Here is a 25,265-nt window from a genome sequence, read left to right as displayed (position 1 = left end):
GGACAGTAGCATTGCCTCCTCAAACTTTGTCTTGTGTCCGTTATTAGAATATTTTATCCTGGGATGATTCTCCTATGATAATGATATGAAATAGCAAGCTCCTATTCTATTTAAAGCTTTCAAGCTGCAAGTAATTTGAAATCTCTGAAAGCCATCCGAGCTCTCTTAGCCACAAAACCTTTGTGCATATTATTTCCCTGTGGTCCTTCTTCATTAGGCCTTTCGGGGCTTGTTAATTGCTACTAAGTTTTCCTGTTAATACGAAAACGCTGAATGTTGAAATAGTAGATACCCAAAGGAATCTTAAAGTTGGGTCCTTTGATTTTATTTCCTATAGGATATTGCCTTTAATTGGATTTTTGGTCAGTCTTACGACTTTTTTTTAAAGAGTGGACTATTTCTGTAAGAAATAAAATTGTTATTGCTTGAACTTCATATTTACTTTCATACAGATTGTTTCTTACAAAAACCTAGTAATACCCCACACCTACTTTTATGCTACAGTCCAGATGTAGACAAACGTTTTCAGTAAGGGACCAGAGCATGTATATTGTACGCTTTGGTCTGTCTGTATTGGCCGCGTGGTCTGCCTGTAACTACTCAACTCTGCCTCTAAAGCACAAAGGCAGCTTTAAACATCAAACAAATGAGCATGGCTGTGCTCCAATCACTTTATGAATGCTGAAATCTGAATTCTATAAAATTTTTATGTGTCACGAAATATTCTTCTTCTTTTTCTCTTTTACTTTTTTTTTTTTGAGATAGCATCTCATTCTGTAGCATAGGCTGAAGTGTAGTGGTGCAATCCACAGCTCACTGCAGCCTCAACCTCCTGGCTCAAGCGATCCTCCCTCATCAGTCTCTTGAGTAGCTGAGACTAAGGCTCATGCAACCACACTTGGCTTATTTTTTATTTTTTTTGCAGAGGCTGGGTCTTGCTTTGTGGCCCAGGCTGGTTTCAAACTCCTAGTCTCAAGAGATTCTTGCACTTCGGCCTCCCAAAGTGCTGGGATTACAGGGATGATGAGCCCATGCCTGGCCTTATTCTTTTGACTTTTTCTCCTAACAATTAAAAAATGTAAAAACCATTCTTGGCCAGGCACAGTGGCTCACACCTATAATCCCAGCACTTTGGGAGGCCGAGGCAGGCAGATCATTTGAGGTCAGGGTTTGAGACAACTCTGACCAACATGGTGAAACCCCATTTCTACTAAAAATACAAAAAAATTAACTGGGCATGGTGGTGGGCACCCGTAGTCCCAGCCACTCAGGAGGCTGAGGCAAAAGAATTTCTTGCCGGGCACGGTGGCTCACGCCTGTAATCCCAGCACTTTGGGAGGCCAAGGTGGGTGAATCACGAGGTCAAGAGATCGAGACCATCCTGGTCAACATGGTGAAACCCCGTCTCTACTAAAAATACAAAAAATTAGCTGGGCATGGTGGTGCGTGCCTGTAATCCCAGCTACTCAGGAGGCCGAGACAGGAGAATTGCCCGAACCCAGGAGGCAGAGGTTGCGGTGAGCCGAGATCACGCCATTGCACCACTCCAGCCTGGGTAACAAGAGCGAAACTCCGTCTCAAAAAAAAAAAAAAAAAAAAAAGAATTTCTTGAACCCAGGAGATGGAGGTTGTAGTAAGCCAAGATCCTGCCACTGCACTCCAGCCGGGGTGACAGAATGAGACTCCGTCTCAAAATAAAATGAAAGAAAGAGAGAGAGAGAGAATGAAAGAGGGAAGAAAGAAAAAGAAAGGAAGGAAGGAAGGAAAAAAGAAAAACCAATTTTAGTGTTCAGAGCATACAAAAGCAGGCAGAGGGCTGGAGGTGGCCCTGTGCCTTGTTTGCTGACTCCTGTCATAAACAGAAACTCTTCATAGACTGTTTACGGATAATTGAGAAAAGGAAGCGTAGATTCTATAGTAGTAACATCCTACAGATTATGCTCAAGAGATTCCCACCATAACATCATGATCACTTAGCGTACCACAGTACGGCAAGCTGCACATCATCAGAGCCTAATAAATCCACACTTCTGCCTCTAACCCAGGCCATTCCCTGGCTGCCACACACAGAGATCGAACCAGCTGCCTAGCACCACAGCTGGAACTCTCCTGGACATCTCTAGGGTCTAACACAGAATCCTGCATCTCCCCCTCCAGCCCCTGTTTCTCCTCCTGTCTTCTCCACGGCCACACATGGTGCCACCATCCACCCACAACAAGGAGCCACCTTGACTCCTCATGCGTGTCACTCAGCAAGCTCACTGTGTCTCCAGGACTCACACCAGGCCTGCACTGCATCCCCGCTGCTTCTCCTAGGCTGGCAGCCCCCTCTCTCATCTGGATGGCTACAATTAGTCCCATATCAACTACCTTCCCTCTCCTCCTACCGCTTTCTGCTATAGTAGCAGAGTTGAGTAGTTGCAATAAAAAGCACATGGCCCACAAAGCCTAAAACATTTACTAACTGTTTAAAAATAGAATCTAGATCCAGTCAGTCCCCTCCTGTGAGCTTCAATGGCAAATCCTGACACTGGAATAAATCCAAGCTCGATCAGAGCCTAAACAGTGCATGATGTCCCCCTGTGTTTCCATGAGCAAATGTATCACATCTTACATTTAATATTTGTAATGATTTTTTGGAGATTTTTTGAGATCCCATTTGTCAATGGGGGAAACTCAGCCTCAAGGAGGTTGTCCTAATGTGCCTGACATCTCAGCCCCAAAGAGATATGAATCTAGATCACGTGGCTCCAGGCACAGACGCCTCTGTCACCCCACAGAACTGTGCCCCTCACACCACAGCTGTGCGTGGCCACAATTCGATGGATTTGGACGATGTGTATAGGCCCATCAGTGAAGGCCTCTGGAGTCCTTTTCCCAGAAGACCTGCTGTTGATTCGAAAGGGCTAATAGAAACTCCAGCGCATTACTTTGTCCCACACAGCCTTAGCATTCCCAAGACAGTTCTCTGGGCTCAGCTGACAGAATGTTTTTGTCTGCGGTTCCTAGGATGTGTGTGGGGGAATCTCTGCTCCTTGAGGTTTTAGTTTTCTACAGTTTGCACCAAAATATCTACTGAATTTTAGATCTCCCTCCCCCTAGGCCTTAAGTGTCAAATAGTGGATATGCTGAACAAACAGATCTAAAATTGAAGAAATTTCAGACTTGAAATGTTCAGTGGTTATGCACTTCACACTCTTCTCAGGGAATCACAGCAATTTATAACCTTTCAGTGAGACAACATAAGGCAGTTGGGTACAGAGACCTAGGACGGAGACCCCGGTGCTAACGTATTGGGTAAAAGGCTCATATAGGACCTGTTTCAATTAAGAAAATATAAGCTATATGGGTTGGGCACGGTGGCTCACGCCTGTAATCCCAGCACTTTGGGAGGCCAAGGCAGGCGAATCACGAGGTCAAGAGATCGAGACCATCCTGGCCAACATGGTGAAACCTGTCTCTACTAAAAATACAAAAAAATTAGCTGGGCGTGGTGGCGCGCGCCTGTAGACCCAGCTACTCGGGAGGCTGAGGCAGGAGAATTGCTTGAACCCTGGAGGCGGAGGTTGCAGTGAGCCTAGGTCGCGCCACTGCACTCCAGCCTGACGCCTGGTGACAGAGTGAGACTCTGTCTTAAAAAAGAAAAAAAAAAGAAAGAAAATATAAGCTATATGTAGCCTCCTAATTATCAGAACAGATTTGATAGATTTTAGCAAATGTTTTCTCGATCTAAATCAGTATTTATAGTTTTCATGCCCTCGTGATTTTGAATACAGATCACTAGAAGATAAAGGAAAGAAATAAAGCCTATTTGGTTTATGACATTTGTTTAACATGCTCGTGCTCGGGGTGAGTGTTTACCTTTACTAGATTTTCATACTTTTATTCTTTTTATGCTTTTCAGTACTCTTTCATCCTTTAAGCCAAATGTATTCTTCAGGGTCTGGTTATGATGCTCTGGTGTTTTTGTTAATAAGTATTTCATTTTGCCAAAAGAACAGCATGGCCTAACCAGTCAGTCAAGGGGCCGGAGGCGACTTACGTGTTTGGCAAAAAACTTAGCTCTAGTAAGAATTAGATAAATTGCAGGTTGTTGCATAACTAGATCCCATGGTAAGGAGAGCAGTCGTTCTGGGATAGGGATGTCAGAGCAGTGAAGCAGGCTGTCACTGAAGCTAGCTGTCATCACAGTAAGGAAATAAAGGCTGAGATAGTAAGAGTGAGATGACAGGTGAGACTGAGGTAAGTCCAAGGCCTTGGGGACACACACATCCAGCACTGTCCTCCTGGCCCAGGTCAGGAGAGTCCTGCTACTCTGCCTCCAGGTGTACTATTTTCATCTCAGGTTTAGAGTAGAATCTAACTGTTTCCATATATTAGTATAGTATTCTTTTTTCAGGAAGCAAATGCCATAGTCAAAAGAGCAACTTGGCAACAGGAAATTTAATATGAAAATTAATTATATTGAAATCATTCATGGAGATAATGCTAAAATTATAGTCCCCACAGAGACTCACCTCTGCAAAGGTCAACCAGCTGTTCTTTCCAGAAAATACTGTTAGCCTTTTCTTAATTTTTTAAATATTGTTTTCTTATTGCCAATATCTTACAATAAGCCCTACTAGATATAACACGAAGTAGTTAAATGTGTATTTTACTGAGAGTGACTATTTTGAATGCAATTCTTTCTGCAACTAAATTTTTTCTAAATTCTTCAGTTTCAGGAGGTAATTTTTGGGGGGTCTATAAGTGACAAAGATTAGGCCAAATATGAATTAATAAACTAATTAGTAATATTTTCCTGGATATTAAGTCATGGTACAGGTCTTTTCTATTAAAATTTTTTAAGAACATTGTTCAGCCGGGTGTGGTGGCTCACGCCTGTAATCCAAGCACTTTGGAGGCCAAGGCAGGCAGATCACCTGAGGTCGGGAGTTCAAGACCAGCCTGACCAACATGGTGAAATTCCGTCTTTAAAAATAATAACAATAATAATTAAAAATAAAAATAAAAAAATAAAAAAAGAACACTGTTCAAATGGTGAAAATTTTAGAAACTGTGCCAGATAGAAATATATCAAAATATAAATGTTTAAAATCAAATTATCCATGGTTGGAGGCTTAAAATAATGATAAATATTAGAGGAATATTGGTAAGAGGTATCACTCACTCATATTCTCTTGAACACCACAGCCGTGCAAGAGAATAGCTCTGCCATACATGTATTACTTTAAAACAAGTATTCTTATCACTACTATACACATTCAGATTCAGAGGCTCACGAAACTAGTGATCAAAGTCAAAATTTGAGCCCAGTTCTCCTTCATTCCAATGCTCATGCTTTCTATATTACACAGCTGCAATTTGAAGCATAAAGAGTTGCAAAAATTTTAACATACTTCTTTCCTTTCCAATGTTTCCAAACTTACAAAACATGTATTACATTTTACACATAAAAATGGCAAATTTTAAAATATACGCTTTCTGAATTGCATTGGAAACAAATGATATAAAAGAAAGATAACAATGTAATCCACAGAAACTTAATTCAAGAAATATGTCAATAGGTCAGGGAAAATTAATATTTTATTTTATTTTATTTTTTGAGACACAGTCCTGCTCTGTCACCCAGGCTGGAGTGCAGTGGCGTGATCTCAGCTTACTGCAATCTCCACCTCCCGGGTTCAAGTGATTCTCCTGCCTCAGCCTCCTTAGTAGCTGGGACTACAGGCACACACAACCATGCCCGGCTAATTTTTTTGTATTTTTAGTAGAGATGGGGTTCTGCTATGTTGGCCAGGCTGGTCTCGAAATCCTGACCTCAAGTGATCCACCAGCCTTGGCCTCCCAAAGTGCTGGGATTACAGACGTGAGCCACCACACCTGGTCTAAATCACTATTCTTATGCAACAACTTAAAAACCCCAGATAAATAAGTAAAATTACATTTTTAAAGTCATCAGAGAACTGTGAAAGCATAAAGATTACATTAACTAAAATTTCTGAGTAAGAGAGCACTTCTAAGCTGAGCAGTCACCAGCTGTTTTTCTTTCTGAGGAGCTTTGCTGACCATTAACACAAGCTGAGGATATAAAGGGACTCTTTTCTCATGTGGGAGAACAAGTCCCCTTCAGTAACGAGACCTTCCTCAAATACATGGCTGGCTCCCTAAAGACATTTACCAAATGTGGAGGCCACATGGGGAAGGTAGAGGCAAAGAGCAAACCTAAAACCTCTGAGGGCAAGACTGAGCCTTCCATTCTTTTGAGACCTAGGAGATGGAAGTCCACCAGGCTCTCATTCCAGAACCCAGGAGAAAATTCTCAAGGAACAAGAAAGAACTGGGGATAAGCTAAATCTTACTAAAACTGCAGTCACGGCTAGGCGCGGTGGCTCACGCCTGTAATTCCAGCACTTTGGGAGGCTGAGGCAGCCGGACCACCAGAGGTCAGGAGTTTGAGACCAGCCTGGCCAACATGGTGAAACCTTGTCTCTACTAAAAATACAAAAATTAGCTGGGTGTGGTTGTGGGTGCCGGTAATCCCAGCTACTCAGGAGGCTGAGGCAGGAGAATCGTTTGAACCTGGGAGGTGAAGGTTGCAGTTAGCTGAGATTGTGACATTGCACTCCAGCCTGGGTGACAAGAACGAAACTCTGTCTCAAAAACAAAAACAAAAAACAAAAAACAAAACTGCAGTCATTAGCCTGGGTAACACAGTGAGGCCCATCTCTACAAAAAAAAATTTTTTAATGGCCAGGTGAATTGGCATGTGCCTATAATCCCAGTCACTCAGGAGGCTGAAGTGGGAAGACTGCTTGAGCCCACAAGGTCTAGGCTATAATGGTGCCATTGTACTCCATCCTGGGGGTTACAGAGGGGGATTCCATGCCAAAACAAAAAAACCTAAAAAACTTTAACCAGACCTGACCCATTCTAATACCTGCTGGCCTGAAGTAATCAGCCCTTCAGTCCTTCATCCTTAGACAAGAAATCCCTCCAAGGGAGATTCTATCCTTGCTGGTGAAAGAAATTACCGGAACCTACACAGTTTTTTTATATACAATATCTACATATAATAAAAATTACCAGATATGTGAAGAGAGATTAAAATGTGATGAATAAAAAATAGATATAGGCACACAGATGATCTCATTGGATTTAGTAGACAAGAATTAGACTAAATTGATGAAATGATAGGAATTTTCATCAGATAATTTAAATGTATTAAAATGAATCAAATTGGCATACTACATTTAGAAGAAAGGAAGTTCTGAAATGAACAACTCACTAGATGGTTTGACAGAAGACTTAGGCACAGAGGAAGACAGCTTAATTAACTAAAACACAGGTCAACAGAAAATATTCAAAGTGAAGCAGAGAGATGAGAAATGAACAAAACAGATCAGACAGCAAAAGACATAAAGGAAAAAGTGTAACATATATATGATTTGAGTCCCAGAAAACCAGACAACGCTGTATTTGAAGAGATATTGAGTGAAAATTTTCCAAACTTGATGAAAGACATCAATCCACAGATACAGGAAGCTCAGTTAACCCAAAGCAGAATAAATAAAATGAAAACCACATACAGGCACATTATATTCACTGTGGTAAGTTAAAAACAAAGAGAAAAACTTTAAAGAGCCAGAGGATAAAAATATGCTACCTTCAAAGAAGTGTAACTTTTCAACAGAAACTATGAAAGTCAAAAGATAACGGAATGAGAGTATACAGGTAGGCCAGACTGAAGAAGAGATTTGCAGTGTGCGCCTGCATATGCATACACACACAGACAGTTTTGACAGATGGCCTGTATCCAGTGTGCACCACCACACTCAGCTAATTTTTTTATTTTGGATGGGGGAGGGGGTAGAGACAGGGTTTTGCCATGTTGCCCAGGCTGGTCTTGAATTTCTGTTTGGACCATTTTTCTATTGTGCCATTGATCTGTTATTATTGTTATCATTGACCTGTAGGAGTTCTTTATACAGCACCTCAGGAAGCCAAACTAGCAGGTAGGTCTGCATGAGATGCCTTTGCCTCAAACCCAAATTCTCATATGAAAAGGATGTTACACTTTAGAGTAAAATGAATATGTACCTAGAAATTGAGCATTCCCAAATCAGAAAGGTTAACTGGCTTTAATAACTATTGAAATAACTCATGTAAAATATCACTACTGGGCAACAGAGCATATTACTCATATTTCACAAGTGATTCCCCATGCAATTAGCTAGACTCTAATCAGGTGGATTAGAATCAAGGTAATCTACTCCATGAATTCATAATCATATAATATTACCTTGAGCACTCAGCCACATAAAACTTGATTGTGAATGGCCTCTCCAAGAGCCCATTCAATTGTACTATGAACTGACTCACTCCATGCAGCATCGCCTTAACTCTTGAGCTAGCTGAGCAAGGTAACATTCAGGGACCATCTCACATTGTGCCGGGTAGTCAGTGACTCACCCTTATTGTACTAAATGCTAAGCTCTGACTCAGAGTGAACCCTGTTAGTTGCTGACTGACACTGTACTTGTTTGAATAGAAGCTCACATTGTGAGTCACCTGGTGGTGCACTGAAAACCAATCTGAAATATTCCCAACTGGACAGTGATTCACATTATAATCATATTGGGATTGACTTGACACATGTGATTTCAAAACTAAGTTCTGCCAAACTGGCTTGGGAGCATGCTAGACAGTCACTCCCTTCTTAACACCCTGTCCTTCTGTTTAAGAACATGTAGTAAGCATCCCAAGATGCAAAATCAAGAGTAGGGCATTCATGCAAGAGGTTTCATGGGGCTCAAAAAAAAAAAGAGCAAGATACTTAGTATCCAGTTCACACACTGGAGAAAACCACAGTTTCATTTTTCAAGGATGCAGGCATAATTCCTAGAAGTACCTTCCCTGGAAGACACACAATCCCTATAAATAACTTTGAACGACCAGATGTTCACTAGAAAGGCTCTGCCATATAATTCTTAAACTGTTCATGTGAGGGCTGGACCTTTTTTTTGATACGGAGTCTTGCTCTGTCCCCAGGTTGGAGTGCAGTGGCGCAATCTCAGCTCACTGCAACCTCTGCCTCCTGGGTTCAAGCGATTCTTCCGCCTCAGCCTCCCAAGTAGCTGGGACCACAGGCATGTGCCACCACGCCCGGCAAATTTTTGTATTTTTAGTAGAGACAGGGTTTCACCATATTGGCCAGGATGGTCTCGATCTTTTGACCTCGTGATCTGCCCACTTCAGCCTCCCAAATTGCTGGGATTACAGGCATGAGCCACTGTGCCCGGCCGAGGGTTGGACCTTTAAGCCACCATCTGCCTCTGTCCATGGAAGGTGAATGTCATTAGATGGCCACATGCAGAAACAGAATAGCAGGATTTCAGGAATTGATACTCAAGTGCCTGGAATGAAACTAGTTACAGGCTACTGCATTAAAATAAAAAAGCTTTTTTTCTTTTACTCTCACTAGTCCATAAAATCTCCTTCTGTGTAATTTTGAAGGCCTTTCTAAAAGGCTTTCTTATAGGAAAGACCTTCAAAGCCATCAGGAAGGATATTTTAAGAATTCAAAAATAGCTCAAAAACAATTTCTAAAACTGTTACAAGAGATTAATAGAATATGCAATCAAATGTATACCCAAGTGGGGCCTAAAATGCTAATACTGGCTCTGACAGTAGCTTGATCTGTGACCTTCCTTACCTGAGGCGAGTCATGTGGTCATGTCTTATAATGTGAGGGACCAAGATAAAGCTGTGGGACAACAGTAGCCACGACATGACTGCCTGGTCTTTCTTGGCGCTATAGATAGCACATGCTTGTACACTTTTTCCTTATGTATACTTCCTGTATGTTAACAGTTCACTAATCCATAGTAAACAGGAAATTAGCAGTGTGGTGTGTAAGCGACCCGGGGAATGAGTCAGAAGTCCTCATTCTGTTTTGGCCCCTAATTAGCAGGAGATCTCCGGACCAGACCCTTAACCTCTCTCAATGTTTCCTCAACTGTAAAATGAAGGAGGTGGAATAAGAAACCTGATTTTCATCATTCTGTACTTTTTATATAAGGGATGTTTCAGCTTAAACGTTTACAGTCTCAGACAAGTTAGCACTTCAAGCTCGTAAGGTACATTTTCAGATTCTTGTAAGCTGGCTGTTCACCAGCCCTGGCAATATAGCAAGATCTTGTCTCTATAAAAAATGAAAAAAGTAGCCAGGTGCAGTTGCAGGCACCTTAAGTCTCACCTACTCCTGAGGCTGAAGCGGGAGGATCCCTTGAATCTGGAAGTTCAAGGGTGCAGTGGATCTCAGTTGTACCGCTGCACTCCAGCCTGGGTGAGAGAGTGAGACCCAGTCTCAAAAAAAAAAAAAAAAAAAAAAAAAAAAATTGGCCGTTTTAAAAATTTTGTTGATGGACATGTGTTTCATTATGCACACTCTTTATAGTATACAAAAATATGCATTCTGTTCCTGATCTTATTTATAGTTTGAAGTCTAGCCAATTATATCAATATAATAATAGTAATAACAGCTTTTGCTTGGTATGTACCAACCAGTTATAAGAGCTCTATGTTATTAGTTTACCGAATGCTGTCTGCTAGCCCATTAGGTAGGTACTCTTTTTTTTTTTTTTTTTTTAAGACAGAGTTTTGCTCTTGTTGCCCAGGTTGGAGTGCAGTGGCTCAATCTCGGCTCACTGCAACCTCTGCCTCCCAGGTTCAAGCGATTCTCCTGCCTCAGCCTCCTGAGTATCTGAGATTACAGGCATCTGCCACCACGCCCAGCTAATTTTTGTATTATTAATAGAGACGGGGTTTCACCATGTTGGACAGGCTGGTCTCGAACTCCTGACCTCAGGTGATCCACCTGCCTTGGCCTCCCAAACTGTTGAGATTACAGGCGTGAGCCGCCGTGTCCAGCAGAGATAGGTACTCTTATCATCCCCATTTCACAGATGATGAAACTAACTCCCAGAGAGGATAACTAACTAGTCCAAGGTTATACAGTTAGGTTGGGATCTGAACCCAGTTACAGAGCTCAAGACTCTCACCGGTTAGGCAGCACTGCCTCTCATATGCGTTACTAACATGTGATAAGAAAGATGTCACTTAATGAACAGAAGATAAACAGGATAAGGCCCAATAGAAAATTAGGTTTTGCGCAAAAAAATATTTTAACAAAAATAATAAATTGCAAACCACGGTTGTGCCAAAAAACTTACAGATGGTAATTTCACTAGAAATGCCCTTGTTAAGTTTGGGGAGGAAGTCAGACCGTTTTGTGAACTTGAACATTTGTTTAGTCAATTTCACGGCCTGGAGCCACTAGAAGTGAAATGAAACCAAGACACGCCAGGGCCCTGTGTGTCCCAAAGAGGGTGGTTGGAGACTGATGCAGAATCCCCTTGCTCCCCACACTCCGGAGCAATGAGGAACCCGCGTGCAGGTGCCTGATTCTGCTAGCCAGTGGGTGAGGGTCCTGCCGGCACCGAGGGCACCGGGGCTGGGGTTGCGACACCAACCAGCCGGGAAACTGGAGAATGTGAGGGGGAACCCCAGCCAGGAAACGGGGATGTGGGGAGGTCGACAAAGAGCGATAGGCTTTTGCCAAATTCTAAGACCGACAGGAATCGAGGAGATTTCCTCTAGCGCTCTCCACCTTCGGGACAAAATCCTGTCAACCACGTTCCCTTCTCCAGCCTGTGCACTGCCGGTGGCCCGTGGGCAGCAGCTGCTTCCCCGGGATCCCCCTCGCCTGTCCCCGAGCGCTCTGCACCGCCGCGTCCCTGTTGCTGGGGTTGCTCGCTGGCCCTGGCTGCTCGCCCCGGTTTTCCTTCGACGCAGTCAAGTCCGCGACGCTCAAGATGCACCTCAGTGCCCGCGCGCCGCCTATCCCAAAGCGCCTTCGCAACTCACTCCCCAACAAGCGCGGAGGGAGCCGGGGAGGTCACGGGGCCTATAGACCCCCCTCCCGGGGCCCACTCTCTCTCGCCCACCTCTCTAGCAGCGGGAGGGCCGCAGCGCAAGCAAACCTCTCCCCAAAACGCCCACCCCACTCTCTGAGAGCAGCTTCTCTCAGGGCTCCTCCCCCACCCATTCCTCCACTGGAGCTGGGTGGGGGCATCGCAGCGCACAGAGCCGGGAAAGCCACCCCTGTCCCGGAGCGCCGCTTCCCTAGAGGCCCCTGGCCCGTCCGCTCCCCCAACGCAGGAGGACAGCAGCACACACAGACCATCCCCTCCAACGCCCACCTCAGTCCCCCGCTGCATCCTGCACCTCCAATCCCCGCCCCCAGTCTCCCGCCCTCCGCCCCCCGCTTTCCAGTCTCCGCAGTCCCGGCGCCCAGACTTGTTGCGACTTCCCACGGCAGCTCCGAGAGTGCGGAAGATGAAGCTCCCCGGTTTGTTCCAGGAAAATCTCTGCGGCGCCCGCACGTTAACCTCCTTGGCGCAGGCGAAGGGTGGAGGGCACTTCTGTTCATTTGGTTTTAGAGAGCATGAACAGAGGCCCCGAGTGAATGCCCACACCTTGTTGGCCCTCCAGGGTCCACGCGTGGGGCGCCCACTTCTCCACCCTGCCCCTCGGTACCCCCGCTCTGGTTGCACTTTTCCTAAAAGGAGACGCTGCGATTCCGGGAGGGTTTCCTTTTCCTTCCCAGCGGCGCGCAAACCTCCGGCCTCGGGCGCCCGGCCCCTTTCTTGCCCTCTCCCTATCCGGTGAGAACGCCGACGCTTCCGCCGCCTGGACTTTCCAACACACGCTTCGGGTGGTCAGTGCGATTTCTAGGGTCTAAATCTAGACTCCCGCGTCCTCCACCGACCCGAGGCCGCAAAGATGGAATCGTGGACGCCCTGGCAGACCCGGGACAAATGGGTCCTGGTGGCGCGAAGCCCCTCTTCGGACGCGACGCACCCGCAAGCCCCACTCCCCCAAACTCGCACTAATGCTGCGGGCAGGAACCCCCGACTCGCACCGGTTCCCGCCCCGCAGCCACGGCGACAGCCCGAGGTCCCGACGAGCTGCGCGCCCTTACCAGCCTCGGCCACTTCCCAGCGCGAAGCCTAAGAGCGAGCCCGAGAGGAAGAAAGAGAGGTCGAGGAACCGGGATACTCACGAGCCCACCGTCCACCCTGCCAGCCGGAGGGGAAGCCCCGGCCAGCTCGCCTCCGTCCGCCGTGCGCATGCGTCCCGCGGGTGCCTTCGGGCGACTGCCGCGCTGCGGGCTGCCCTCTCTACGTCGGCGATCGCTCTCCGCGCCTTTCCTCTTCCTTCGGCTCGTGGTCTCGGCTCTAGCCCTCTACTCCCGGCCTCTTCCTCTCCTTGCTTTGCCTTCTCCCCGCCCCCTCACTCCCTTTACCCGGCCGGGCAATCCCACGTCTCGCCTCCCTCCAGCGGCGGCGCACTCCACCAAGGCGGGGGCGAGGGGTACCCCCGAGGCCCCACTCGCGGCGCGACTTCCGCCCCGGTCGAAGCCCCACTGCTCCAGTCTCGGATTAGCAAGTCCCAAAAGTGTGGATGCGAAGCCAGGAGCGCGTGGAGGGCGTCCGCGAAGCCCCCTGTGTCATCGCTTTCCCTCAGCGCGCGGGGGCTGAGCGCGACTCGAGTGTGCGGGACTGCGTGCTCGGACCTTGTGAATGAAGGGAGCGGGAGGGAGGAGCAGGGGTGGGCGGCCAGCGCGGAGGGGATGCTCGGTCCCCAGAGCTTCGCGTCGGTGGACTGCCCGCCTCTGGAGGGCAGCCCCCTATCTTCTCCTCGGCTCGGGGCGCCTCTCTGAGCTCTGTCCCCGCCCCACCCCGGCGCAGCCTCCGCCTCCGGTCTTCCCGCCCTGGAAATCGGCCTTCGCCCCCTCCCAGCCAGCGGGAGCGCTGAGGCCCCACCCGGCAACCGAGCTAGGGATAAGGGGAGGAACTAACCCCTGACCCCGGATCTCGCTGAGACCCTCGGTAGTCGCCCTCCGCGCCCCCTTCTCCACGGACTTCGGAATCCCGGGAGAGGAGTAGATCAGAGCGTGGCGGAGGAACCCAGTCGCCCAGGTCTCTGGACTCGCAGCACCGCGCGTCCCAGTAGCCCGCAGCATCCCCTGGGGAGTGGGAACCCGTTGGGGCCGCGGGGGTAGTTCCCCGGAGCCGGGAGGGCTAAGCTGAAGCTGGAAACTGACCTGACACAAAAATAACATCACGTCATTTCCTCCCTTGCCTGCCGAGAGGGCAAGGGAGTGGGAGAGCGAGCGCGGGGAGCCGGCGGAGGCGCGTCTTGGGGAGTCTTGGAGTAGGGAGAGGAGAGCGACACGCGGAGACTTTGAAAAGCAGCCTCGGGGAAGAGCGAGGGCTCCCTTGGGTTTTCTTGGACCCTGGAAAAGAAATGGCCCGGGAAAAAGTAGCTTGGAGTGCCTTCCTGCGGGGAGGGGCGGTGTCCCGGGAGCCGCCAGCGTCTCATCCTAGGACTTGCACAGCCATGTCCCGGCCTTCCCGACCTTGCCACCCTCCCTGCTTGCTGGCCCCGGCGGAGCGGGTCAGTTGAGGTTAGGAAGAAGCGGGAGAAGCTGGTGTCCTGGGGAGGCTGGGTGTGGGGCGTGGTGGAGACCATGGTACTCACCGGCGTGGGCGAGCTCTGCCCAGCGGTGGCGTCTTCTTCCCTGGGCTTGGTGACCGGATGGGCGGGCCTCAGCGGGCGACCCCCCGAGGGTAGGCCAGACAGTGCCAGAGCCGCCCCGAGCAGGAGCGAGAGGCGGCCTGGCAGCTCCTCGTGCCCCCGCGAGAGCCGGGCGGCCGGCAGGGCGGGAAGCAGGGGGGAGAAGTCCGGGCGCCTCTGGGAAGCCTCGGGAGGGGGTCGCCGGAGAAGGTGAGAGAAGAACCTTGCGAGGCTGGAAAGCGGGCTAGAAAGGAGGCCGAGCAGCTTCGGGGCAGCGGGCGAGTCTGGGAGCTGTGCAGGCGTGAAGGGCTGGGGCGGGGAGAGAGAAAGAAAACCAGCAGACGGTTACTGTGGTGTCTGGCCGCTTAGCGGGGCTCTGTAGTACAGAATTTTGAGGCGTTACTTTGGGGGTGCAAGAGAAGGTCAGTGAAAGCAGAAGGAAGGGCCTATGGTTAGATTCTTTCCCCTTCCACTCCTGTTTTTCCTAACTCCGTGCTACTTCAAGTGTGGTCCGTGGGCCAGCAGCTTCGCCAACACCTCGGAGCGTGTTAGAAATAAAGACTCTTGAGCCCCACCCAGCCTACTGCATCGGAATCTGCATGGTAACATTCCTAGGGAACTCCTATGCGCGCTGAATGTGACATGCAGTATGCAGAAGGGTCTGTGTTCACATCTCTTGGTTCTTCAGAATTTGGATGAAAATCTTGGTTCACTTTTGCAACTGTTGCTCTTCCCCTCCCTTCTCTGGTCTTCCCTTGTTCCTCCTGCCCTTTCCGATCTCACTAAGTGTCCAGGGCTCTGCTTGCCAGAGGCACAGAGTTGGACTTGGCTACTAGATTCTATTGAGATAGTTGTCTATGGGGAGTTCAGATAGTGGCTGAAGGTGGCTGACGGGCCCCAGACCCTCCACAGGCTGGTTGGAGGAAGGGACTGGCCAGTGTGGCTGTGGGTATGCTGCTGGAGCATGGGACACCAGGACTCCATGTTAGGGCCGCTACTACAGGTGAACCCTCTGCAGGCCCCCTTTCCAGACTCCATGTGTCCTTCTTATTCTCGGGAACACCGGCCTTTCCACCTTCCACTTGTCGCTTAGGAGGCCTAAGCAAAGAGGTATTTTTTTCCCCTTTAAAAGTGGAGGGAAGCATTAGTTTAGAAGTCAGAAGCCCACTGTTCTAGACCCAACCTTGCCACTCACTTAGTGGCTAACCTTGGGAATGTCTCTTTATTTTTTGAGTTCATTTATAAAGGAGTTGAACTCAGTGGCTTTTTAAGGTCACCTGCCTCGTTCAGGCTCTCATCTTTGAGAAGCTTTCAATTTCTTGATACATTAACGTTTAGTGTAAATACAAACCGGAATCTAGCTCGGCCAATGCAAACACCCCCTCATGCCAAACAAAAAACAATTTAATCTGTCTGTGAAAAACAAGAGCGGTGGTTGCCAAAAAAAAAAAAAAAAAAAAAAAGAAGAAGAAGAAGAAGAAGAAGGTGGAGGCGAGAAGCAGCGAATAAAGTGCCGAGGTGGTGCGGCGCGGGAGGCGAGGGCGGGCGCTCTGGGCTGGGCGCGGGTCCCCGGGGCGCGGCGGCCGCTCTCCAGGGTCCTGAAGGCGGGAGCGGTCGCGGGCGGCCTCGTGGGCCTGGTGCGGTTCCCTCACTCCGCAGTCACCAGGCCCGGCCTGTTTTCTTTCGGCGGTGGAAATCTTGTGGGAAGCGATTGTCAGGAGAGAGGGAAGGAAACCTAGCAACCCATTCTCATTCATGAGGCCCTTTCTGGGAAGCCGCGAGTGCGGTGGCTGATTTGTCTTTCTGTCGTTTGTTTGCTCCCGGGTGAGTTGAACTCGGTTTGCATTTCCGAGTAAGTTCACACTGTTTCACTTCCCCTCATTACCTTTTCCTGGAGAATGGGGTCGTTCTCCTAGTATTCTCACTCTCCCCGTTCAGCTGCTCCCCTCCCCCGCTTTCTGGCAAGGTGCTTTTATTTTAGGGGCTGGAACTGGGAGCCGAGGAGGCTTCTGGAGAAACGCCAACTGCTCGCTCGAGGGGGGAAAGCGGGCGACTTGGAAATCGGCCTTGGCGCCCAGGGAATGAGCTTCGGAGCGTTCGTCTCGCCTGGGAGGAGGGCAGGGGACGCGCTCCTCCGGCTGGAGCTTGGGGTGGAGGCCTCCGCGGGGCAGCTGGTCCTGGCCTGCCCCTGCCGGGGACTGCGGGCCCGCAGCCGCGTCTGCGCCCCGCTCCGGAGCTAGGGCCCTCGGCGAGGCGGGGAACCTCGGCGGCCGTGGGCGCCCGGGCCGGAGGGACCCTACGCTAAGAAGTCGAGAGAGGACCAGCCGGGTTCCCAGCGACCTAAAGCCAGACTGAGCCCACCCACGACCTTCCTGACCCCACGCAAGGGCTTGAACAAAGCCGAAATGCCGAAAGCGAGCGCCCAGCACTCTTCTGCGACGCACGCCCAACTTCAAGGAGCCCAAGCGAGCCCCAAAGGCCTTTAGTGGGTCCCAGAATTTGGCGTCTCCAGCTTATGTTTTCACATGGTTTTGTGAGAACGTGCGTACTCGTAACCTCGTTTCTCCCCTCGCCCCAGCCCTTCTTCCCAAGTCACTTGCACGCCCCTGCCCCTTCCTCCGGCACGCTTCATTAGGCATTTTGCTTCGGTCCTGTGCTTCAAGACAGAGACTCTTGTGAGGGAAGTCGTGGAAATGTTCAGACAGAATAAAAGTCCCAAACCTGATCCAAGAAAAACAAAACTCAGCTCCTTTGCTCAGTCACCGCTTGCCGGCCCCATACTGGCCTCCGGATCAGCCGCCTGCTCGCCTACTGCTTTGCAGCCACCGCGAGCCTGGCGCGGGACCCAGCGGCTTGTCCAGTTAGGGGAGGGGATGAGGGTGAATCAAGCAAGGTGTTGGGTGCTGGAATCCTTCCGCACTTCTGGCAAGGACAGAGCCGAAGAGTATCACTGTAGCCATACAATTCGATCTGAGGAAAGTTATCTGAGGAACGACTTTCAGCTGCCCGCAGGGCTTGCACTTCAGAGAGCCTTGTCCTTCTTTTAGGCCAGATTCTATTTGACGGTCTGAGAGTTTCAATAATATTAGTCACAAAATGGAATCATCAGGACCCTAATCCTGGAAGCACTGGTTCTTAGGGATCCAGAAGACTTAGGGAATATTTTATTCTGATTGAACCACCACTTCCCTAATCAATCATGTTGGCTACTGAACAGCAACTCGAGTGCATTTACACAGACAAAAATCGCCACAGCCCAAATCTGTATGAACCATGTCCTGGCCATTTCAAATGGAAGGTTTGTATTTATGCTCAAATAGCAGCATTTCACAAGGGAAACATCTGTAGTAGAATAAACGACACCTGTACCAAAAATTTCTGAGCGCCTTTAGAATTAAAGTCACAGTTCAAATAGAATTTGAATTCAGTTTTAATTTTACGAAATGACCTATTTCCTCCTGAACTTTATTTTTAAGTTCCGCTTTGCTGTGGTTTAGTCGTATTATACATTTTAACTTTCTGTTATTTGGAAATGTAATTCTTCCACTTGGATAGAAGAATCTAGCTGACAATGAAAACTATAAAGGCAAATCTTTCCCTGCACTGACCATAAATTATGCCGATTGAAAGGTGGCAATATAAATAAGCTAACAGATCCTGGCTATTAGAGCCACAGGTTAATATTAATTTGAGGTGAACCCAATTCTTCACAATATGTTTCTATTATTAAGATTCCTTCAGAATCTCAATGTTCTCATGAAAGTACAACTCTTAAAAAGAATATTTCTGCAGCTCATAATCAGTTCTGACTTGTTCCATTCTTTTAATAACTTCTAAAATGTATTTATGCCTAAGGCTTGTGTGGAGATGTCATAAAGAGATGTTGTGTAATTGAGGCGATGATAACGAGGGAGGAAGGGCTGGAAAGGGAAGTGGAGTGGGCCAGAAACAAGAGCAGCTTAGATAACTGTATGTCTAGGGAAGAGAAACACTCAAAGGCTCTGTCTGTCCTGCTCCTGCAGAGATAACTGGGTCCTCTCTTCTCACCACAGGTATTACTGCCAAGTAAGGGACTTAGGGTAGGAGATGGTGCCCCCCTTTTTTTTTTTTTTGACAGAGTGTCACTCTGTCGCCTAGGCTGGAGTGCAGTGGTGCGATCTTGGCTCACTGCAGCCTCCATCTCCTCGGTTCAAGCAATTCTCCTGCCTCAGCCTCCCAAAAGTAGCTGAGATTATAGGCATGCACCACCACACCCAGCTAATTTTTATATTTTCAGTAGAGACTGGGTTTCACCGTGTTGGCCAGGCTGGTCTCGAACTTCTGACCTCATGTGATCCTCCTACCTTGGCCTTCCAAAGCACTGGGATTACAGGCATGAGCCACCATGCCCAGCCAGAGATGGTGCTTTGAAAACTTATAATATAAAAAACGGAAACCTTCTTTTTATTCTCCAAACTTTCTCCTCTTGCAGTTGTCACCATCTTAGTAAATGGCAACTTAATTACTTTTGTTCAAGTGAAAAGCATCATTGGAGTATCCTGGACTGTCTTTTTTAAATTCTCTGGCCAAATCCAACTATGTCATATTCACAGCTGTCACCCCGTGTTATAGGTTGACTTGCACCTCCCAAAATTTACATATTAAAATTCTAGAACTTAGTACCTTGAAATATGACCTCACTTGGAAATAGCATTGCAGTAGATATAACTAGTAAGATGAAGACCACTCTATTCCAGTACAACTGGTGTCCTTATAAAAAGGGGACATTTGTCACAGATATACACACAAAGAGAATGCCACATAAAGGCAGAAATTGAGGTGATGCATCCACAGGCCAAGAAATGCCAGAGACTGACAGCAAACCACCAGAGACTAAGAAGAGGCAGGGAACAGATTCTGCCTCAGAAGGAATTTGGCCTCACGATTGCAACATGGAAACCCTGACAGAGTTTCCAACCTTCCTGTCCCGTCCTGTGGACTTCAGAATGAAGACTGCAACATCAACTCTTACTTGAATTTCCAGCCTGCTGGCTTGCCCTACAGATTTCGGACTTGACACCCTCCACAATTAAATGAGCCAATACCTTAAAGTAAATCTCTCCCTATGTAACACACAGATGCACGCACACGTACACACACACACACACACACACATTCTCTGGGGAACCTTGACTAATGCACATCCCTCACTGGTCTTTCTCCTTCCCTTTGCCATGTTTCTTGTCATAGTCACATCTCAACACTGAAGCCAAGGTTATCCTTGAAAATGTCACTCTACAGCTGCAGACTTTCTTTCTCTTTCTTTCCTTTCTTTTTCTTTCTTTCTTCCTTTCCTTTCCTTTCCTCTTCTCTTCTTTTCTTTTCTTTTTTCTTTTTTTGAGACAGAGTCTTGCTTTGTCACCCAGGCTGGATCACAGGGCTCACTGCAGCCTCTGCCTCCTGGGTTCAAGCAGTTCTCATGCCTCAGCCTCCCACGTAGCTGGGATTACAGGTGTGTGCCATGACACCCAACTAATTTTTATATTTTTAGTAAAGACAGTTTCACCATGTTGGTCAGGCTGGTCTTGAACTCCTGGCCTCAAGTGATCCACCCGTGTTGGCCTCCTAAAGGGCTGGGATTATAGGTGTGAGCCACTGTACCCATGCCAGCTCCAGATTGTCTATTGACTTCTCAATTCAGGGTAAAATCCAAAATCCTTACTCTAGCTCCCAAGGAACTACATGAATGGTTCCACTCTGCCTCAGATTTCTTCTTCCTCTACAGTTCCTCTCTGTGATATAGTTTTTTTCAATAGCACTTGTCACCATCTGATATAGTATATATTCACTTGTTAATCTGTAAGAACTAAGCAATAATTCTGTCTCTTTTGCTCATTGCTGTCTCCATAGAGCCTAGAACAATGCTTGAGTGGATAAAGTATTCAATTAATATTCTTTGGACAGATGAATTAAAAACAAACTCAGATATCGCTCCGCCATAAAAAGGAGTGGAATTCTGATACATGCTGTGACATAGATGAACCTTAAAAAACATGATATTAAGTGAAAGATGATAGACACAAAAGGACAAATATTGCATGATTCCATTTCTATGAGGTGTCAAGAACAGGCAAACTCATAGAGACAAAGTAGAATAGAGGTTACTAGAGGCTGAGGAGAGGGGAGAGTGGAGAGTGATTGTTTGGCGGATACAGAATTTCTGTTTGAGACATGTATTAGGCCATTCTTGCATTGTTATAAAAAAACACCTGAGACTGGGTCACTTATTAAAAAAAAGCAATTTAATTGGTTCATGGTTCGGCAGGCTGTATGGGAAGCACGGCACTGGCATCTGCTCAGCATCCGGGGAGGCCTAAGGGAGGTTTTACTCACGGTGGATGGCGAAGTGGGAGCAGGCCTGTCACATGGCAAGAGGGGGAGCAAGAATGAGCGCAGAGGAGGGAGGTGCCGCGTATTTGTAAACAACCAGATCTCCTGATAACTCACTCACTATCATGAGAACAGCACCCAGCCAAGGGATCTGCCCTCATGACTCAATCACCTCCCACCAGGTCCCACCTCCAACACTGGGGATTATAATTCCACATGAGATTTATAGGGGACAACATCTGAACTATGTCAGGAAGATAAAAGAGTTCTGGAAATAGATAGTGCCATTAAATTGTATGCTTACAATAGTACATTTTGTGTTATTTATATTTTACTACAATTTTTTTTTTTGAAACAGAGTCTTGCTCTGTTGCAGGGCGTCAGGCTGGAGTGCAGTGGTGTGATCTCGGCTCACTGCAACCTCCGCCTCCTGGGTTCAAGCAATTCTCCTGCCTCAGCCTCCCGAGTAGCTGGGACTACAGGCGTGCACCACCACGCCCAGCTAATTTTCGTATTTTTTAGTAGAGACGGGGTTTCACCATGTTGGCCAGGATGGTCTCAATCTCTTGACGTCGTGATCCACCCGCCTCGGCCTCCCAAAGTGCTGGGATTATAGGCGTGAGCCACCGCACCCAGCCATATGCTACATTTTTTTAAAAACCTCAAGATGTGAGTTGAGAGGAGCCCGAGAAGTCCATCCAGGGAAAAAGGATGGCTGAGTTAATTACTCTTCATTCTGTCATTGAGTTTGCACCTGTCTCTTGGGGTTCTCTCACCTCATTTCTGCTGCCACCATCAAGGTGTTTGTAAGAGAGACATTGCCTAGTTTCATTCTGCTCCTGGCGTTTGGTAGAATATAGATCATGACATGGGGGAGTAGAAAGAAAACAGCAGAAACAGAAACCAGACCAGGAAGGGTCTCGTAAGACACTCAGTTACTCTTTCAACAAACATTTATTGTGTGTCTCCTGTGTACCAGGCACTGTCCTAGAGGCTCGGGATTCCGTGAATGAGAAAGAACATGACCTGCTCTCATGATGTGGTGAATGGGAGGGCAGTAAGGGTCTGTATAGTTTGAATAGGGCAACCAAATCATGGTAAGGATTTTGGATTTTATTTTAAAAGCAATGGAAAATAGGCCGGGCATGGTGGCTCACGCCTGTAATCCCAGCACTTTGGGAGGCCGAGGCGGGCGGGTCACGAGGTCAGGAGATCGAGACCATCCTGGCTAACACAGTGAAACCCCGTCTCTACTAAAAAAAAAAAATTAGCTGGGCATGGTGGCACACACCGGTAATCCCAGCTACTCAGGAGGCTGAGGCAGGAGAATCGCTTGAATTCAGGAGGCAGAGGTTGCAGTTAGCCAAGATTGCACGATTGCACTCCAGCCTGGGCGACAGAGTGAGACTATCTCAAAAAAAAAAAAAAAAAAAAAAAAAAGCAATGGGAAATCATTGAGAGGTTTTCCAGCAAGAGAGACATCTGGTTTGTATCTTTAAAGACTCCTTTGGCTGCTGTGTATTGGAGTGAATTAAGGAGGGGCCAAGGGTAGGAATAAGAGAGAAGATGGTGACTTGGACAGGTCATGTAAATAAAAACATAAATAAATGCACAGGTTTGGCAGAAGTTTTAAAGATAGAATTAAGAGGACTTCAGATGGGTTGGAAGTGGAGGCTGAGAAAAAGAAATCAAAGATAACTTTGAGCAGTTGAGTGGCTTACAGAACGGAGAGGACTGGGGAGGAAAATCAAGACTCCTGCTAAAGTCAGATTTTTCAGATGCCTGTGAGTCATTCAAATGGAGATGTCAGGCAGGTTGATGTAGAGGAGGCTTGAGCTCAGGGTAGAGAGGTCCGGGTGGGAGTCTAGGAGATGTGAATTTGGAAGCATTAGCATACAAAGGTATTTAAAGCTACTGGAATTGGATAGGATCCCTAGAGACCAGGAAAGAGACAGAGTCAGAGAGAGAGAGGGAAGACTGAATCAATTTTTTTTTTTTTTTGAGACAGAGTCTTGCTCTGTCTCAAAAGCGGCTCACTGCAACCTCTGCCACCTAGGTTCAAACAATTCTCCTGCCTCAGCCTCCGAGTAGCTGGGACTACAGGCGCGCGCCACCACACCCAGCTAATTTTTTGTATTTTTCAGTAGAGACAGGGTTTCAGCATGTTGGCCAGGATGGTCTCGATCTGCTGACCTCGTGATCCACCCGCCTCGGCCTCCCAAAGCTGAATCAATTTAAGTAGTTTGAACCATATCTAGGTGGAAAAGGGGATTCCCTGACAACATTTAATCAGGAAGTCAACACAATCATGTGTGTGTTTTTGAAAGATCTCTGTCCTCTGGTGTTACTTAGAAGCAGGTGTGACTTGAAGGGAGACCAGAGACAGGCTGTTGCAACGATGTTTTTGTTTGTTTGTTTGTTTTGAGACAGAGTCTTACTCTATCTCCCAAGCTGGGGTGCAGTGGCACTATCTCGGCTCACTGCAACCTCCATCTCTCAGGTTCAAGCAATTCTCCTGCCTCCGTCTCCCAAGTAGCACCATGCAGGTGTTGCCAAAGGAGGGCGCACCTGCGCTTTTGCGTCAGCTTTCCCAGACGTGGGGCAGACGGGGGAGTAGGAGCGTTGGTGACTAGAAGCTGCCAATGACCAAACGTTTAAAAAATTGATTCTGTATCGCAGACTCATTAGTACAACAATATGAAGAATAAAATATATACAGTATAGTGAGTCTCCATCCTGCCCACTGCCAACCACCGTTCTCTCACCCAAGGCAACTACTCTTCAATTTTTTCAGCTCCTTTGCTCCTTTGGCAGCACCTGCAGGAAGTTCAAATCACAAAAGTCCTGGCCCTTGCAAAGGAGAACCCTCCACTCAGTCCCACGGTGAACCCCAAGCCACGCTCCTGTCTCTGCTGTCTTGGCCAACTTTGGATCTGCTTGGGGTCCTGCCCTGCTCTGCTCAGAGAGCCTCGATATGTGATCAGTAAACCTCTCCATGCTCTCTTGGTGTGTATAGCCTACCAGTCCTGAAAACTGTAAGGCTATGCTGTTTTAATTTTGTGTTGTTTCTTTTGTTTGTTTGTTTTGAGGCTGAGTCTCATCCTTGTGCCCCAGCTGGAGTGCAGTGATGCGATCTCGGCTTGCTGCAACCTCCACCTCCCAGGTTCAAGTGATTCTCCTGCCTCAGCCTTCCAAGTAGCTGTGATTACAGGCACCTGCCAGCACGCCCAGCTAATTTTTGTATTTTTAGTAGAGACAGGGTTTCACCATGTTGGCCAGGCTGGTCTTGAGCTCCTGACCTCAAGTGATCTGCCCACCTCAGCCTCCCAAAGCGCTGGGAGTACAGATGTGAGCCACCATGCCTAGCCTCTATTTTAATTTTGAATGTTCTGATAAATAAATGTGAATTAACTAAACAACATTTTAAATGACAGGAATAGAGTCCATGTGCCAAAGTCCTAAGATTCCATAATCTACCTGTGCGTTCTCTTCACTTTTTAAATTTGCTGACTCATTAAAAAGAAAAACAAACATGAAATAAAGTAAAGCTCCTAATTTTATTCTGTAGCATTCTATATCTCCAGAGAGCAGGGCAAGAATTATTAATATCAGAAAACTGAAACATTTAAAACTCATTTTTGAAGCTTCAGGATGTTTTTCTGGGATCCTCAGATCTATAAAAATTGCATTTGTCGCCAGGCACAGTGGCTTATGCCTATAATCTCAGCACTTTGGGAAGCTGAGGTGGGCAGATCACCTGAGGTCAGGAGTTCAAGACCAGCCTGGTCAATATGGTGAAACCAAGTATCTACTAAAAATACATAAATTAGGTGCGGTGGTGTGTACCTGTAATCCTAGCTACTTGGGAAGCTGAGGCAGGAGAATTGCTTGAACCTGGGAGGTGGAGGTTGCAGCGAGCAGAGATGGCCCCACTGCTCTCCAGCCTGGGTAACAGAGGGAGACTCCATCTTAAAAAAAAAAAAATTGCGTTTGTCCAAACTACTATATTTTCTTATCATGGAGGTTTATAATTTTAAAAATTCAGTATGTATATCTAATATATACATATATATATTTACCAAAGAAGCTATTCCTAGACAATAGTAGACAGAACCCTATAAAAATACCCACTATGTTTTGTACACTTATCTTTATTATGAAAATATTGGCTTTTTGTACCCTGAGGTATAAACATTTATAAAATGTCCCTATAAACGCTATTTCAATAATTACTCCCTCCTACTCCCAGCTAT

At 47.3% G+C, this 25,265-nt stretch overlaps 1 protein-coding gene across 3 annotated transcripts in view; it reads right to left on the bottom strand.

The window, feature by feature from the left end:
* RGS20 (regulator of G protein signaling 20) overlaps positions 1-25,265 on the bottom strand; it is a 96,373-nt gene that overhangs the window by 50,154 nt on the left and 20,954 nt on the right. Inside the window, exon 2 of one of the 3 annotated variants that reach the window (XM_064384186.1) lies at positions 14,608-14,952. The exons of 1 other annotated variant lie outside the window; for it this stretch is intronic. In XM_064384186.1, coding sequence (XP_064240256.1) covers positions 14,608-14,952 — 345 coding nt within the window. Of the gene's footprint in view, positions 1-10,258; positions 10,303-14,607; positions 14,953-25,265 lie in introns of those variants that run through there. One more of the 3 variants, XM_064384185.1, reaches the window with a different exon arrangement.

The sequence above is a fragment of the Aotus nancymaae genome, unplaced genomic scaffold (assembly GCF_030222135.1).
Source record: "Aotus nancymaae isolate 86718 unplaced genomic scaffold, 86718_ANA_hifiasm-v0.15.2.pri h1tg000036l, whole genome shotgun sequence".
NCBI lineage: Eukaryota > Metazoa > Chordata > Mammalia > Primates > Aotidae > Aotus > Aotus nancymaae.
Note: the sequence above shows the minus strand (reverse complement) of the source record. Positions and strands in the feature narration are given on the sequence as shown.